General features: G+C 41.3%; 1 protein-coding gene and 1 pseudogene across 1 annotated transcript in view; one reads left to right on the top strand and one right to left on the bottom strand.

Annotated features, from left to right (window-relative positions):
* HSD17B4 (hydroxysteroid 17-beta dehydrogenase 4) overlaps positions 1-12,909 on the bottom strand; it is a 90,016-nt gene extending 77,107 nt beyond the window's left edge. The window contains exons 1-2 of the mRNA XM_059916933.1: positions 12,715-12,909; positions 7,358-7,411 (exon numbers count right to left, since the gene is read on the bottom strand). Coding sequence (XP_059772916.1) covers positions 7,358-7,411; positions 12,715-12,772 — 112 coding nt within the window. The 5' untranslated portion in view covers positions 12,773-12,909. The remainder of the gene's footprint in view (positions 1-7,357; positions 7,412-12,714) is intronic.
* On the top strand, positions 5,930-6,343 carry LOC132363733 (transcription and mRNA export factor ENY2-like; annotated as a pseudogene).
* Positions 12,910-17,320: the final 4,411 nt, after the last annotated feature.

The following is a 17,320-nucleotide window of genomic DNA, read 5'->3' as shown; positions in this document are numbered from 1 at the left end:
ATCCAGTTTATAGCTCTGAAGAGTTTTGTTGTTTTTTTTTTAAGATGTAAAATCTTTTTCCTATTTCTGTCATTTTAAATAAATCAATGACTTGGATAGTCTACTAAAGACTACATAAGGTTTTTTACTAAAAATCCACCCCAAGATTTTACTAAATACCTGCAATATGCTAACCACTAGAGCAGGGATATAAGAATCCAGAGAATTCTAAAACACACTTGGAGCCTGTAAAAGTACTCTATTAATAGGTAAATGGATACCTAAATACAAAGTATCAAGTTATCAACTATCCAAGCCTGAAAACAGAACCATGTTTGTGACAATGCCTGTTTCCCCATATCCTCCCAACACTGGACATCATCATTCTTTTCAGTATAACAATTAAATGATTACAAGTTGTAGCTCATTATTTAATTTACATTTCTTTGAGCACTAGTAAGGTAACATTATTTTCATGGGCTTATTGGTCATTTATACTTCTCATTGTTTTGCCTGCTTAAATCACATTTCATTTGGGGTGCTTTTCTTTCTTACAGATGTGTACGTGTCCCTTACTTATAAAAGATTTTCTTTATCATATGTGTTGCAGATCATAAGTTCCTTTAATGAAATGTTGAAAGAGAAACAGAGGTAACATTGGAGCATTAGTATTTTTTGATGAGCATTACATACATTGTTTTTCAGTGTTTTGTTACATAAACCAGATTGAGAAATCTGGATTTGTCTTTACCAATCCTATTTGTGTACAGGACTTTGCTCTCAGAAGTTGGTTTTCTTGTTCTTTCTTGCTGTCCTTCAGCCCTGACTATTGGCTCCAAAGACTAGAGCAAGAAACATGCTTTGGGTCTCCTGATATCAGGGCTGCTAAACCAGCTGAGGGAATATACGTCACTTATAGTTTGACAGAAAAAAAAAAAAAATGCAAATCAAACTGATTATCATCTTCCTCAAACTGTCCCACCTTCTCAACATCAGTTTGCTGGGTGAGTTATTTGCCAGGTACTCTTTCCTTTCTCCCATTTCTGAACAGCACATGTCACTGGGCCATCAAGGCTTGACATCAATTTCATTATGATTCTTCAAATGTTCACTCTGTTCCCACTCTGTATCCAGCACTGTGCTAGGTGCTTTGAGCTCGCAAGGTAGACAGTTTGTGCACTGAGGAGTTTCCAGTTCTTTCGAGGAATTGTTTACTGCCATTTCTTTCCTATTCTATAATTTCATGCCCAGATTACTACAGTTGCCTTCCCGGTGGTCTTCTGCTTCCAATCTTAATCTTTCCAGGCAATCAGCAGACTGTTGCTGGGTAATGGCCCAAAGGCAGCCTTTATACTAAGTCATCCCCTTGCTCAAAATCTGCAGTGGAACCCTAATTATTCACTGCTTAACTTTCAAGATCCCTTAAAGTCTGCCCTCACTTTACTGCTTCACTTTACTATAAGTAGTTCGTCCTTTTTCTTGTAGCTCAGTGCGGGAAATTGCTTATATAGCAGTTTCTAACTTGCCACTTAATTATCAAGAGTAATAATGTTATAATGCTTTGTATTTGAAGAGTGTTTTATCACTGTGCTTACACATATTCGTGTTCCTATATTTATTCAATCCAAGGGTTTGACACCAGCTGAGTCATATCCACTACCAATGACATATCTATAAACGACTTTTATTTCCAAAGTAAAATGGTGCTTCCAAATCTACAAAATCAAAATAACTTGCATATGTATTGATTCTGTGAGTGACATCCTTTACAATGAGTAATCTGAGAAGCATATTAAAAGATGACACGGGCAATATTATACTACAAGTGTACTTATTTTTTGGAGAGGTTATTTACTTTTTTTTTTTTAATGCTTTCAAGAAATTCAAACCCTGCAGATTCAAAAAGTCTTTTTAATCCTTGTCTTACCCCAGAGGTAACTGCTATTAACCATCTCTTGGATGTTCTTCCAGACATTTCTGTTTTCTATGCTTGATGCCTTTCCTCCTATTTTGATAAAGTTTCCGATAGCAAACAATAGCATTAAGAATCATTTCATTGATTTTAGAGCTGTGGGCCCAATGGGGATTTCTTCCTGTATTCTGTTCATGTCCTGACTGCTACCAAAAAGTATTTAAGGTGCCTTAAATGTGAAAGGACTATTAAAAAATGGAAAAATTAAGAAAACGTTACATCAGAGAAAGAGAAGCCTACTCAAAGCATATGCTAATGGTAGTTACTCTATTTGGGGACAGTGTCAGGTTTACCCTCAAGCTTCTTGACAGCCAAAGAAAAGGCGGAAAACACAGAGCTGCCATACTATTTTCACGTTTGATAGAAAGATACAATCACCCTAGTTCATCAGAGTCTTTTCCAGAATGGCCATAAATGTATCTAAATATTTGAAGACCTCCAAAATGTTGTGATAGTTTAGAAAGCAACGTCTTAAATTAGGTCCCTTTAATTTAAGGGACTTAATCTGTCTCAACAACAAGAAGGCATCAAAGGTCTCCTTAAAGGGAGAAGAAACTGAAAATGAGAGACTGAGTCCCCTCCAGAGTTCAGTCCTGGGACCCCATCTCCTGTTTATCTGCACTCACCACCTGGGTAATCTAATCCAGTCTCCTGGCTTTGAATACCACCTAGAAACTGAAAATAGATTTATACAGCTTCAACCTGTCCCCCCAACTACAGAGTCCTATGTCCCACTGCCTACCTACTATCCCCATCTGAAAGTCTACTGGGAATGTCCCCTCTCTGCGAATCCGGCCCTCCTCCAGTCTTTCCTATCTCGGTAAACCACCACTTTATCCTTCTCTCTCCCTTTCAACCCACATCAGCAAATAAGCAAACCCTGCCACACCTACCTTCAAAATATATCCAGAATTTAACTTCTTTGCACCACCTCCATCCCTACCACCTGTCTGAATCACCCCCATCTCTTACGTAGATTACTGCGATAACCTGACAGATCTCTCTGCTTCCTCTTCTTTTTTTTAATGAAACATCACAAGTGTGGACAAGAAGAGTTAATAGGGTAATAGACCCCAATATGCCCAACATACTTCTCCACTTCCACGCCTGCTCCCCTAGAACCTATTCCTCACACAGCACTCAGAATGATCCACTTAAACCTTAAATGAGGTCATGTTGCTCCTCCACGCTCTCCAATGGCTTCCCATCTCAATCAGGGTAAAAGCCAGTCCTTACTCTGAACTAAATGGTCCTACATGACCTGACCTCCTGTGATCTCTCATCTCTCACTTTGTTCCTCTAGATGACTTCACGCCAGCCTGGGATGCCCCCTAAGCTCACTTTGACATAATCTTGAGCACAGTGCCCAGCACACTGCCCGGTAGGCGGTCACTATTACTGGCTTTTTACCCCCTTTACAAAAGGTTTTAATTCTTGATGTCATTTAATCCCCATCATAATCCTGGAAGTTATTAGGTAAGGTGGCTACTAATATTCAGAGGGGTCATGTAATTAGACAGCAGAAACAGGATTTATAGCCTGACCTAACTTCAAAGACAATTCACTTTCCCCACTGCAGTTCACATTCTAGCTGTCAGGATCACACAGCGGTTAAAAACACAGGCTCTGGCATCAGACCACAGGAACTTGTAACTCACCTTTACCAGTTATTATGCAACTGCAGTACAGAAAAGAAATCATGTCGATCTTACTTCAAATGATTGCAGTTTCAATTACCCAAAAATGCTACTCCTCCAGTTCAAGAATAGAAAGCATTCTGCCTTTCTTACTGTCCAAAAAGAGGTTCTCCTTGCTGGAACACTTCGATCTTCTTTGTGTTCACGCCCTCAAGACAAAACTTAATATTCAGAGAACTCGATACAGCTCACCTACTGAGGAAACCTCAAACCTATTCCATTCCCAACATTTCCTTCAGATATGTGCGAACATTTCTTGAAAGATATAACGTGTACGAAACCAAATGTCCCTTGTTGTAATTATCACCCAAAGGCTTAGCAGTTCTTATACCCAGATTTAAATCTCCCATAATGCTTTATATTATGGAATATAAAATATAGCAATCATATTTACATGAAGAGAATATCTTAAGTGATATCCTTAACTTTGGGCTTGGCCAGGTGATTTCTTTTGGCCAATGAAAGGTGAGTAGAAACGACATGCCACTTCTAAACAGAAGCTTTATGAGACACCAAGGGGATCCATTTTTATTTTCCCTCTGCCGGAAGAACAGCCATGATGAAAGTTGCTCCTTCAACTGGGATCCTGAAATTAGTAAGACACATAAAGCAGAGACACAGCTGACCAGAAGCTGAAAGGTCAGGTAGGTATGAAATTATCCTTTTTTTTTAAATAAATTTATTTATTTTATTTATTTATTTTTATTTTTGGCTGTGTTGGGTCTTCCTTCCTATGCGTGGGCTTTCTCTAGTTGCGGCGAGCGGGGGCTACTCTTCGTTGACGTGTGTGGGCTTCTCATTGCAGTGGCTTCTCTTGTTGCGGAGCATGGACTCTAGGCACGTGGGCTTCAGTAGTTCCCGGCACACGGGCTCAGTAGTTGTGGCTCGTGGGCTCTAGAGCATAGGCTCAGTAGTTGTGGTGCACGGGCTCAGTCGCTCCGCAGCATGTGGGATCTTCCCGGACCAGGGCTCGAACCTGTAACCCCTGCATTGGCAGGTAGATTCTTAACCTCTGCACCACCAGGGAAGTCCTGAAATTATCCTTTATTATTATAAACCATTGAGATTTGTCTGTTAACTCAGCATAACCTAGCAAAAGTTGACTTATATGAGAAACAAGGTACTCCATTTCTTAAGGTCTTACTTCTTACTGGCCTCTGAGCTAGTCATAGGATTAACTGATTAGTAATTTTTCCACAAACAAGATACTCTCATGTCATAAATCCTAGGTTTGCTTACTCCTCTTTACGGTGTTTTGCTTACTCAGGTAAAAATATGCTGAGCAGAACAAAATTAACACAGGAGAAATGTTAGTGCACATGATACAACCTGGACTCAGGGCATCTGTGTTTTAAAAAAGTTAAAGCAGAGGGTAGTGGTGGTTAGGGAAGAACAAAACCCATTGGTAGCCCAGAAAGTTCACAGCTAGGTCACAGGCTAAAAAGTGGTAGAAAATATCAGTGAAAAGTTCTACATTTTCACATAAACTAAACTAAACTAAATCTGGCTCTCCAGCCTAGTTTGGTAAATATTTTTCCCAAAACACTGATTTTCTGCCTTTTTGGACTCTCACAAGCACTTGCTGCAATACCATCCCTGAGGCAATGACAAAATAAACAGATATACTGTCCCTGTTTACCTTTTTCTTAGAACTGAAAAACTCCAATCTGAGTTCAACAAATTCAAAGGTAATAAATAAATACAGGAAAACTGATCCACATAAACACATACTGCTGCAAAAGGTTTTACAAAACAAGTTTATAAACTAAGATTATAACTTAGTCACAACAAAAAAAGCAGAAATTTATTCAACCAATCTCAAAGACACACCAACCACTCCCCAGCCTGCCCCACCCCCCCGAAAAGGGCTACAGCAAACAATAAAGGAAGGAATGAACAAAGTCCCTTCTTTACAAAAGGCAACATTCTCGGAACTTTAGGAGATACAAAAGATAAAATGAGATACTTGCACTTACGGAATTGAGTGGAAAAGATGTAAATAAATAAAAAGTTTTAAGTATTAATAAATAAATAACAATATATTTTTTTTAAAGAAAAAAAAAAAAGTAACAACATGTGCCTTTAGGCCCTGACATGAAATATTTTGGGGAAAATCTGGCAAAAAAGGCCTGAACTATACACGCCCTGACCAAATACCACAATATCAAAATTTGTCCTTGCCCCAAGAAGTAGACTGGATTAACAGCCAGTGGCTATGACCTTAAACAAGGAACATCCAAAGTCGCTGTGTCCCTTCCATAAAGATATATGCTAGGTCCGGGCAGCCGAAGAGTGTGGTTAGCAAGATGAACAAAGATGCGCAGATAAGAGCAGCAATTAACCAAAAGTTGATAGAAACTGGAGCAAGAGAAGGCCTCAAAGAGTTGCTGAGAGCTAAATTAATTGAATGTGGCTGGAAGGATCAGTTGAAGGCACACTGTAAAGGTAATTAAAGAAAAAGGACTAGAACACGTTACTGTTGATGACTTGGTGGCTGAAATCACACCAAAAGGCAGAGCCCTGGTACCTGACAGTGTAAAGAAGGAGCTCCTACAAAGAATAAGAACATACCTTGCTCAGCATGCCAGCCTTTAAGATTGAATTAGATTGTGTTGTTTTGTGGTTTTATTTCTTAAAGTAAAACTTGCCATAAATTAGGAATTGATTTCCCAAAATAAAATCCTTTTTTGTATGATGGTATACAGTTTTCAGTAATGATGTATAAACAATTGTATTGATATTTTTCCCTAAATGTGTTATTTTAATAAATATCTCATGAATGGAAAAAAAAAAAAAAAAAGATATATGCTGAGGAAGAAAAGTATATTCAATATCCTGCTTAGGTCTTCTTTGTTTAGAAAACCTGGCTGCTTGTTCAGTCTTTTATTACACATCTCCGTAAACAAATAGGGAGAAATTTGGCTCTCTGTATTCCCTGATAAGATGTAGGAAAACTGGGATTGGGAGGACAATGATGTGGGCCAACAATTTTAGCCCAGGAAAGATATTAATAAATATTGGGCCATACATCTGCCCTATGTACCTACCTGGCACTCATTTAGATATTCCCCACAAAGACTTGGCTGTAGACAAATCCAATCCTAGGTCCACACCAACTGCCAAGTACATCAGGCAAACCACTGAGATTACTAAAACTTCCCACTTTTGGTGTATTCTTCAATACACCATCTTCCAACTGATCCCCCCATAATAAAACTCATGCAAGTGCCCCTTTAATTAAAAAAATTTTTAACTGTTATAAAAGCTTCCATTTGAAAAATTTTTATGAAAGAGATTAAAAAAAAAATACTTTGGATTCCCCGATTCCAAACATTTAGTTATGAAAATGCACTTATTTCTTACCTTATCAATATATTTACACTTACAAGGATTCATCTTGCACCAGTCTTCTACATCGAAAAATTACAGCCCACAATATACCAAATTCAAGAATTTCCTTTTATATAATGAATGTCAGCTCATCTTTCTCAGTTCTATTAAGTTGCAAATTCTGTGAAACTAGTTTACTTTAAAAAGTAAGTTACAAAGTTAGCCTCAATGGGGAAAAAAATTTTGCTGGCAGAAGAAAAAATTAGTGATGAAATTTGACCTTGACAAATTATTTGGTGTGAATACAAAGGCCTCTGGCTTGTGAAGACTGTATTTTAGTTCCTAGCTACTGAATGAAAAGAAAAATGTATCAACTTACCAACAACTGATGCACCTCTTTCTGCAAAAGCCAGGGCATAGGCTCGGCCCAATCCTATTGAAAACAAAAGAAAAAAATCAGAAGGTTGAGCAAATGTTAGCATAATTTTTCTGGTCCACTCAACTCAATCCCTATTGTAAAGTAACTGGTGAACAATTAATTACATTACAAGGGTAGAGCTTTCATTGGTACTCTCAGCCTCTACTTCACCTCCTTCTACTTTCAGGGGTTGGAAAGCTTAAAACTGTATTTTCCACCTATTCTACCTACCATTTCCTATCATTCTACCTAGCTCTAGGATGGATGCTAGATGTGAATTGGGTTCCACCATTAAACACATTTGCATGAAATGTGGAAGGAGGGAATGAGGCAGAAGCCACCTTACTGTGACTTTTGGATGTTACTGTTGGTTAAGAAGCTGATTTCTTGAGGCTTCCTAGGTATTAAGCAGGTATAGTGGCAGCTTCTAGATCTAGCTCCCTAATTTCTGGATGGCAGCTTCCATTCTCTAGATCCCTGGGGCCAGTGGCTATTTGGGCTGTGGCAGTTCCAATGGTAGCCTCAGAGGTAGTGGCTCCCCTAATGGACCAGTTTTATACTGTTCCATAAGGAATTCCAAGAGGAACTGCCTAAAACCCAACTGCTTAAATTAAGTCCTTTCCTGTTTCAAATATCTAGTGGTTTCTATATCCTGCTCTGAACCTTGACTACATAATCACCACACACAGGATATATTTAATTCAGACTCAAAGGTATGAGGTGTAAATTTATACATCCAAAAATGGATACGTGCCCATATAAATTTTATAGGCAGAGAATATCTCAGGAAGACTATATAAGAGACTGGCAATTAGTGGTTACCTCTGGGGAACAGAATTGTGTAACTAGCAACAAGGGGTGGAAAGCTTACTTCTGCATTGTTTAAATTATTTTAACATGCACACGTTTTTTTGTTTTTTTTCTTTTTGCATGTAAATTTATTGTGCCCAGTTTTACAGAACATCCCTTACAATTGCCCAGGCCCAGGTCCTTCCCCCCAGATAAGCCTTTGATAACATTCTCCATGTCTCCCGTTGTTACTGGTCAGCAGAAGGGTTTCACTTCTTCTGGTGTCAATGTGGATCATCTGAATTTCCCTGAGCAGGTTGGACACCTGAGGGGTGACCAGCACCACCAGCCTCCTGGTGGCCCTGTGGTCCCGCAATGATTGCCCCAGCACCAAGGCCCCCTGGCAGTAGACGTCATTGGTAGCCAGCGTGACAAACGCCTGGTCAGACACCAGCATGGTTTGAGGCCCAGCGCGCCGTGGGCACCGGGCGGCCAAGTGCGCCTCGGCGCGGGGGCGGCCTCGAGCAGGGCCTGGCGGAGGCGTCGTCTCCAGGCGACCCGCGCGGAGTTCCAGGCCTGCGGCACTTCGGCAGCCTCTGCCGGGGCTGGCGCCCCTGCCCTACGCCCACCACGCGTCCCCGGCGCCCCAGCGCCTCGGCCCGGCCGGCGGGGCTGCGCTCCGGAACCCCGGCCCCGCCCCCGCTCTGCCGCCCCGGGCGCCGGTCCACGCGGCCTCCGCAGCCCCGCGCCAGGCCGGCGCCGCCTCGTGCCCCTGACGCCCCGTGCACACGTTTTTTAAAATGTAATTGATAAATTTAATTGGTAGTTTAAATTTAATTTGAATTAATTGATAAACAAGTAAACAAATATTGAGATGGCTAAATTATCAGGCTCGTCTAAAAAGAACCCAAACTATAAAGTTTTCCAAAACTAAAAGATCACCAAATAATTTATTTTAAAATTTAATCCACTCTGAATGGATGAGAGAGAACCCACCCAATATAATAACTCAAGTTTCCTCATATTTTATCAGATCTAGGCTGAAGCACTTGCTCTTAACATGAGGTTTTCAGAGAAATCAAATACTCATAACCAGAACGCAAAAAAAAAAAAAAAAATGGTAACAAAGAAAATCATCAGATGAAAGGAATGGGATATGTCTCTAGTAGAGATTGATCTAAGTTAATCAGAGAATTATCTCAAAACCAATCTATAGGGGGCTTCCCTGGTGGCGCAGTGGTTGAGAATCTGCCTGCCAATGCAGGGGACACGGGTTCGAGCCCTGGTCTGGGAAGATCCCACATGCCACGGAGCAACTGGGCCCGTGAGCCACAATTACTGAGCCTGCGCGTCTGGAGCCTGTGCTCCGCAACAAGAGAGGCCGCGATGGTGAGAGGCCCGTGCACCGCGATGAGGAGTGGTCCCCACTTGCCACAGCTAGAGAAAGCCCTCGCAGAGAAACGAGGACCCAACACAGTCATAAATAAATAAATAAATAAATAAATAAATAAATAAACAAACGAACGAACGTGAATTTCTTTAAAAAAAAAAAAAAAAACCAATCTATACAATTCTCTGAAAAGATATATCAGTAATCTACTTTTACCATAAAGGCCCATGCAAACTGTACAGAAATCTGTATATAAAGTTAAAAGTGACATTCTCCTCCCTGTTTCCCTGTAATACCACTCGTCCATTAACAGGTTCGTTAAGTGTCCTCCAACGTTTTTATATCTGTGCTTACATAAACATTATTTAAATACTTTATGTGTCTTAGTCTGTCTCCCCAACTAAACTAGAAGGTCCTTGTAGGTTGAGATTATGTCGTTCTTTTACATTTCCCACAATGCCCAGCAAATCTTTACAGTCAAAATGCACAAAAAGTTAAAGCCAAGAGCCTCTATTTTCTCTTAATCCTCTTTTAAATCCTGTCTTAACTTTCTCCCACACCTAAGTTCATTGTCAACTGTCCTCTCTCCCCCATTTCTCTTCTGACCTTAACTTCTTTAGCACTGTCAAATATCAGTTGATTCTTTTCTCACAGTGCTTGTTCAGTGCTCTCTTCAGTGGGTTAGACTTCTCTCTGCTTCAAGTTGACAGAGCCTCTGAGATTAGCTTCCTGGACTATTTCACCTTCTAGCTTTACCAATCAAAGGAAGTCAAATGACTTCGAAACCTCTCCTGACTCCAGAATCTCCAACTACTCACACACTTCTCACTATCTCCAGATCTACAGCTTGCTATTTTATAACCATCTCAAATTCACAATGGCCAGACTCCCTTCTTCCACGGCCCACCTCCACCACTCTCACAACTACATCCCCAGCAACTACTACAATCAGCTAATAAATACGAATTCCCGTTATACCACCCATCATGGCAAAATTGTTTACCTTAATCCTAGACAATTCTAAACCTCTCCTTCCAGGTCTCCCATTAAACTATTCAATATTCCAAGCTAAACAACAGCACCTGAATAGTGCAAAGATATTTCTATTCATCTCTAGAACATGCATGGGTTGGAGTCAGACTAATTCCCAGACACAGGCCTGGGAGGGATTCACGGACACCCTCCTGGGATGTTTAGCAGTGCCTCAATTCTACAGATATGTATCCTTAAATGAGAACCCCAAGACCTCAAGGACAACAGTCTTCATGATAGGACTGGAATTAGATCTCAATCTCTCTTTCATAATGATGGCCCAGTGTAGACCTAATGACAGTCTCAACTTTACCACAAAATTATATCTGCCCCAGATCAGTATTCAAATCTAATGGCTAGTAATTGTATCATAATCCAGGCTCTTTAAAACACGGATCAGTTCATGAACAGGAGGTGCTAAATTCAGAACTGTCTAGTCACAACCCATTAATACTTCACAAAATCAATTTAGTGGGTTGTAATCTGCATTTACTTAATGAAACAGAATAGAAACGTTCAAAGTGCACTGCATTTACTATGTACCATGTCATGAGCTTGTTTCAAATATGGTGTGTGTGTGTGTGTGTGTGTGTGTGTGTGTGTGTGTGTGTGTACCAGGTCCTGGTATAAAATGTATTTCATACTGTGAATCACTCACTGTCAAAAGAGGTTTAAAACATGAGTGCTTAATTATTTCCATCAAAAGCAAAGTGTAAACAAAATGTTTTCCCAAAAACATAATCATTTTAGAATAAATATAGCTACGGATATAAAACATTTGGCCACCAATTAATACTAAAGATATTTTCTGAAAGGAAGCATGTGAATCCATTTTATAAATGGAGACGTGAAAATACGTATGAATTAACTGTCAGAATTCCACTGTTTGTGACTTTTAATATATAATTCAAATTAATTCTGCATTAGGTCCATTCTAGGTATAAGGCACTACCAGTGGGTAATCAAAGGCCCGTTAGGTCAAGATCCCTGCACTTGGAGATTACAGAGATCATGGACAGGTGGGAAATAGTGTAAAACCTCACTGCAAAGCATCCGTGTGGGTATGAGTGGTTTGTCTTAAATTTTGTCCTTTAAAAATAGGGTTATTTGGGGACTTCCCTGGTGGTGCAGTGGTTAAGAATCCACCTGCCAATGCAGGGGACACGGGTTCGAGCCCTGGTCCGGGAAGATCCCACATGCCGTGGAGCAACTAAACCTGTGCGCCTAGAGCCCGGCTCTGCGACAAGAGAAGCCACCGCAATGAGAGGCCCGCACACCGCAACAAAGACCTGATGCAGCCATAAATAAATAAATAGAAATAAAAATAGGGTTATTTCACATAACCAATCTCCACTTGGCTTCTGAAATACAGGAAGATCTGGCCCACTTCAGAAAGGCCTCTGCTCTCCAGTTCCTACTGGCCCCACCCCACTCTCATTTTATTCCTCTATCACCTGCCTGAGTCCTGCAGGCATTGGAGTTTGCAATCCGCTTGATAAACACACAAAGTCCAAAAAGGAGGACTCTTATCAGATGCCTTTTTTTAAAGAAGGCCCTCTCGAGAACTTAAAATCATCCGACAGAGGGAAAGATGACTGACTTTTCAAAGGCAAGGGACTGACATCTCTACTCCTGCGGGGGTGATTCCAGCCCCCAGACGGCTTTTCCGCCACGTTTAAAACACTTGACAGAGGCCTAGGGAGTCTATTAACAGGAAGAGTCGCAATCGATACGCACAGACGGGCGTCGGGATGAATTATACCTAGTTTTGCAACCCGCAGCCGAGCCGGGCCTCTCTCCTCTCAAGACCTGAAGCCTTGAGAAGCTCCCACAGCGTTGGGGGCGGGTGGAGAAGTGGGCTGCACCAGGAGTTTCTGGCTCCCCACTCTAGGCTGGCCAGCCCCTCCTCACCATCCTCAGCCGATTAGGCGCCCGGAGAACAATCGTTGTCCGTCCTCCCACCCTCAACCCCACCGAGTCCAGTCGCTCGCTCCCCAAGCCGCCCCGCCACCGCTGCCCGCAGCCCAGATGCTGAGATCGCAGCTACAGCTGCGTGCGGATCCCGGCCCGCTGGAGGACGCCGGCCCTCTAGCCTTCGCGTACTCACCTCCCCCCGCGCCGGTGACCAGTACCACCCGCCCGTCGAACCTCAACGGCGAAGCCATAAGTCCAGCCTGCAGCGACACACATACACTAGCAGAACTACTGGAGTTCAGACTGCGGGACAAGGAGGACAGGAGGACAGGCTGGGGCAGGACGGCAATGACCTGCCAGTTTCTGCGGAGGAGAGAGACGCCGGAGTTTTCCAAGTGCGCCTGCGCAGCGATCCCTTGGAACTCTGGGAAATGTAGTCCGGCATGCCTCCAGTCGCGGCGAGAGCCTGCCCAAGAGGGTTGGCTTGAAAGGGCCAGTTCTGCGGCCGGAAGTAACGGGAGCTGCTGGGACCTGTGTAGTAAAATGATTGACTCCCCTAACTTCATTCATACTTTCATCCATCGTTTTGTCATTCACTCAACAAGCGTTTTCTGGATTTAGGCGAGGATGCAGCCCCTATCCTTAAGTAGCTTTCAGAAATAGCAAGGGGTAAAAAAGATTTCTTAGAATGTAATCCTTGGACCTCTTGGATGGAAACCACCTGGAAAAATGCAGAGTCCTGGGACCCCAGGCTGACCTCCTAAATGGAACTGTTACCAAACTGGTCAACTGGACCCTCACTAAAGTCCTAGCCAGGCGCCGACACCCAGGGAGGTTCTTTTTCCGCTCAGATTCGCACAGCCAATAATGAAACCTATGCTGAGACTGGAACAGCACAAGCTTTAATTAATGGCCAAAGAATGGAGAAGCGCAAATTTAGTTTGCAAATCAACTTCACAACCCAATTGGGACAGAGACACCATATGTTTAGGAGGGCCAAGGTAAAAGGGAGGGAATTGGAAAGAGTGGGAGGCATACTCACGTCTTATCTGAGAACAGGGTTGTGGTTTGGACACAGAACTGATGCAACACTCTTTTTCAGTCCTTGTATGGGCTTTTCCAGTTGTTGTCAAGGCGATCATCACCTGTCATGGTGCTGGTGGATGGGCCCTTTAGCATGCTAACGTATTACAATGAGCGTATAATGAGGATCAAGGTCTACTGGAAGTCAAATCTTCTGTCATATTGGGTCTAATTGTTCTAACCAGTCCTTGCTTTTCTCTTTGCAGCTTCCTCCTGAACTTAGATAAGAACAACTGGTTTCCATTCGAGGGAGGGGCAGGGGTATGATTCTGGGGCAACAGCCTTGGTAACAGAATCTCAGGGGACAAAAAAATGTCAACAGGTGCTCCTAAATGATTTTTGCTTTTGTATGGTGAGTACAGTCAAATGATGTAGGTTTTCTCAATTTTGACACTATTGAAATTTGGGGTCAATAATTTTTTTGTTATGTGGGGTTGTTCAGTGCATTGTAAGATGTCTAGAAACATCCCTGACCTCTACCCACTAGATGCCAGTAGCACCCCCCCACCAAGTCACAAAAATCAAAATTGCCCCCAGACATTGCCAAATGTCCTCAGTTGGGGTGGGGTGGGGATAACCCCTGAATGAGAACAACTAGTTTATACTAAGATAAACTAAGCCTCAGAAGTAACATTTTTGGAAACATAATTTTACTACAATAAATAAACTTTAATGTTTATTTTCCAAGGTGAAAATAATGCTTTCTAAATAGTTACTAAATAGCTTCAGTGGTGTCCAATTTTCAAGCATGAAATTTCATTTTGGGTATTGTCATGCACTTTAACACAACTGAATTGAACATATGAATCCTCATGTGGTGTCTCATAAGTCAATATCTTAGGCAAAGAGGAATCTGAAATTTTTGAATAATGGCTATGCTTGGTTTCTGATTAAGTCTCCATTTGTTCACACTCTCAATATACTATCTCTGTCCAAAGGACATAGTGATGATATGGGCTTCCCTAGTGGCGCAGTGGTTAAGAATCTGCATGCCAATGCAGGGGACACAGGTTCAAGCCCTGGTCCGGGAAGATCCCACAGGATGTGGAGTAACTAGGCCCGTGCGCCACAACTACTGATCCTGCGCTCTAGAGCCCACGAGCCACAACTACTGAGCCCACGTGCCGCAACTACTGAAGCCCTGGCACCTAGAGCCCGTGTTCCACAACAAGAGAAGCCACCACAATGAGAAGCCCGTGCATTGCAACAAAGAGTAGCCCCCACTCGCCGCAACTAGAGAAAGCCCACGTGCAGCAATGAAGACCCAACGCAGCCAAAAATAAAATAAATTTTTAAAAATTAAAAATTAAAAAAAGACATAGTGATGATAAATACAAAAGAGAATTATAAAGCTAGGCTCAAACAAAAATCTTTGTATTTCCAGAGAGAAACCCAAAGCAGAGAATGGGGTTATACTCACAGATCTATCCTCACAACTTACTGGAATCCAAGTGCAGAAGCAGGAAAATATACCTGGAAGGTAAAGGTGATAAAGAAGATTGGGGCTCAGCTCTCTGAGAAGTCATCAGTTAGTGTCCTTCTGTTTATAAAAAAAAATTTTTTAATAGCCATCCTGAAACTCTGCCTGGGGTTCAGTTGATATATAGAAAGAAACTTCCTCCATGAATGTCGGACATTCCTTATGAGATCATTTTACTTCTTCCTGAAGTTTATCCTTTAGAAAAGAGCTTCCCAGATGAGGTGTCATGAATGGGTTACAGATGTGCATGAAATATTGATATCCTCAACCCTTAGTGTGGCTGTGGAGAACAGAATGGCTAGAACCCCCTGGCTGATCTCTGGCCTGTGACCATTCTTATCTAGAGTTGACCCTTGAACAACATGAGTTTGAACTGTGCAAGACCACTTATGGGTGAATTTTTTTTCAATAGTAAATGCTACAGTACTACAAGATCTGAGGTTGGTTGAATCCATGGTGTGGCACCATGGATATGAAGGACCAACTATAAATTATATGAGGACTTTCAACCGCACAGAGGGTTAGCGCCCCAACCCCTGTGCTGTTCAAGGGGTTGTTCAACCCCTGTGTTGTTCAGCGCCCCAACCCCTGTGTACTTCTGTCAGAATACTGCAGGAATATTTTATATGTGTGATGTGATTTGAAAATATTTAGGAGTTAAAATATTAGTACTTCTTATAAGAATCTTCATTAGCTTGCTAGGGCTGCCATAACAAATATCACAGACTAGTGGCTTAAAAAACCGAAATTTATTTTCTCACAGTTGGAGAGGTTGGAAGTTTAAGATCAAGGTGTCGATTGGTTTGGTTTCCTTTGAGGCCTCTCCTAATGACTGCAGATGGCTGCCTTTCACTGTGTCTTCACATGGTCTTTTCTTGCAGCAGATACCCTTGTGTCCCTTTGTACGTCCAAATTTCCTCTTCTTACATGACACCAGTTAGATTGGATTAGGGCCCACGCTAACAGCCTCATTTTAACTTAATCTTCATTTTAAAGGCCCTATCTCTAAATACACTCACATTTTCTGGTCCTAGGGGTCAGGGTTTCAACAGAAGAATTTTGAGGGAACACAATGCAGCACCAACAGAGATTACTGTTGATAAACTCTTACTATTTTACTTGAAAATATCTTCATTTCACCCTCAGTATTAAATGATAATTCAGTTGGATATAAAACTGTCAATCATAAACTATGATCAAGTGGGATTTATTCCAGGGATGCAAGGATTTTTCAATATCCTCAAATCAACCAATGTGATACAACACATTAACAAATTGGAGAATAAAAACCATATGATCATCTCAGAAAAGCATAAAAGCAGAAAAATCTTTTGATAAAATTCAACATCCATTCATGATAAAAACACTTCAGAAAGGGAGAAAAAAGGGAACATACCTCAACATAATAAAGGTCATATATGACAAACCCACAGCTAACATCATACTCAATGGTGAAAAGCTGAAAGCATTTCCTCTAAGATCAGGAAGAAGACAAGTATGACCATTCTCACCACTTTTATTGAACATAGTTTTGGAAGTCCTAGCCACAGCAATCAGAGAAGAAAAAGAAATAAAAGGAATCCAAACTGGAAAAGAAGAAGTAAAACTGTCACTGTTTGCAGATGGGATGATGCTATACGTAGAACATCCTAAAGACACTGCCAGAAAACTACTAGAGCTCATCAATGAATTTGGTAAAGTTGCTGGACACAAAACAAATACACTGAAATCTGTTGCATTTCTATACACTGACAACAAAATATCAGAAAGAGAAATTAAGGAAACAATCCCATTTACCATCACATCAAAAAGAAATACAGAGGAATAAACCTAAGGAGACAAAAGACCTGTACTCTGAAAACTATAAGATGCTGATGAAAGAAATTAAAGACCCCACAAACAGATGGAAAGATATACTCTGTTCTTGGATTGGAAAAATCAATATTGTTAAAATGACCATACTACCCAAGACAATCTATAAGTTCAATGCAATCCCTATCAAATTACCAATGGCATTTTTTCACAGAACTAGAACAAAACATTTCACAATTTGTACGGAGACACAAAAGACCCCGAATAGCCAAAACAATCCTGAGAAAGAATGGAGCTGGAGGAATCATCCTCCCTGACCTCAGACCACACTACAAAGCTACAGGAATCAAAACAATAAGGTACTGGCACAAAAACAGACATACAGATCAATGGAACAGGATAGAAAGGCCAGAAATAAACCCAT

The sequence above is a fragment of the Balaenoptera ricei genome, chromosome 3 (assembly GCF_028023285.1).
Source record: "Balaenoptera ricei isolate mBalRic1 chromosome 3, mBalRic1.hap2, whole genome shotgun sequence".
Classification (NCBI taxonomy): domain Eukaryota; kingdom Metazoa; phylum Chordata; class Mammalia; order Artiodactyla; family Balaenopteridae; genus Balaenoptera; species Balaenoptera ricei.
The sequence above is the reverse complement of the archived record's forward strand: the minus strand, read 5'-3'. Positions and strand labels throughout refer to the sequence as shown.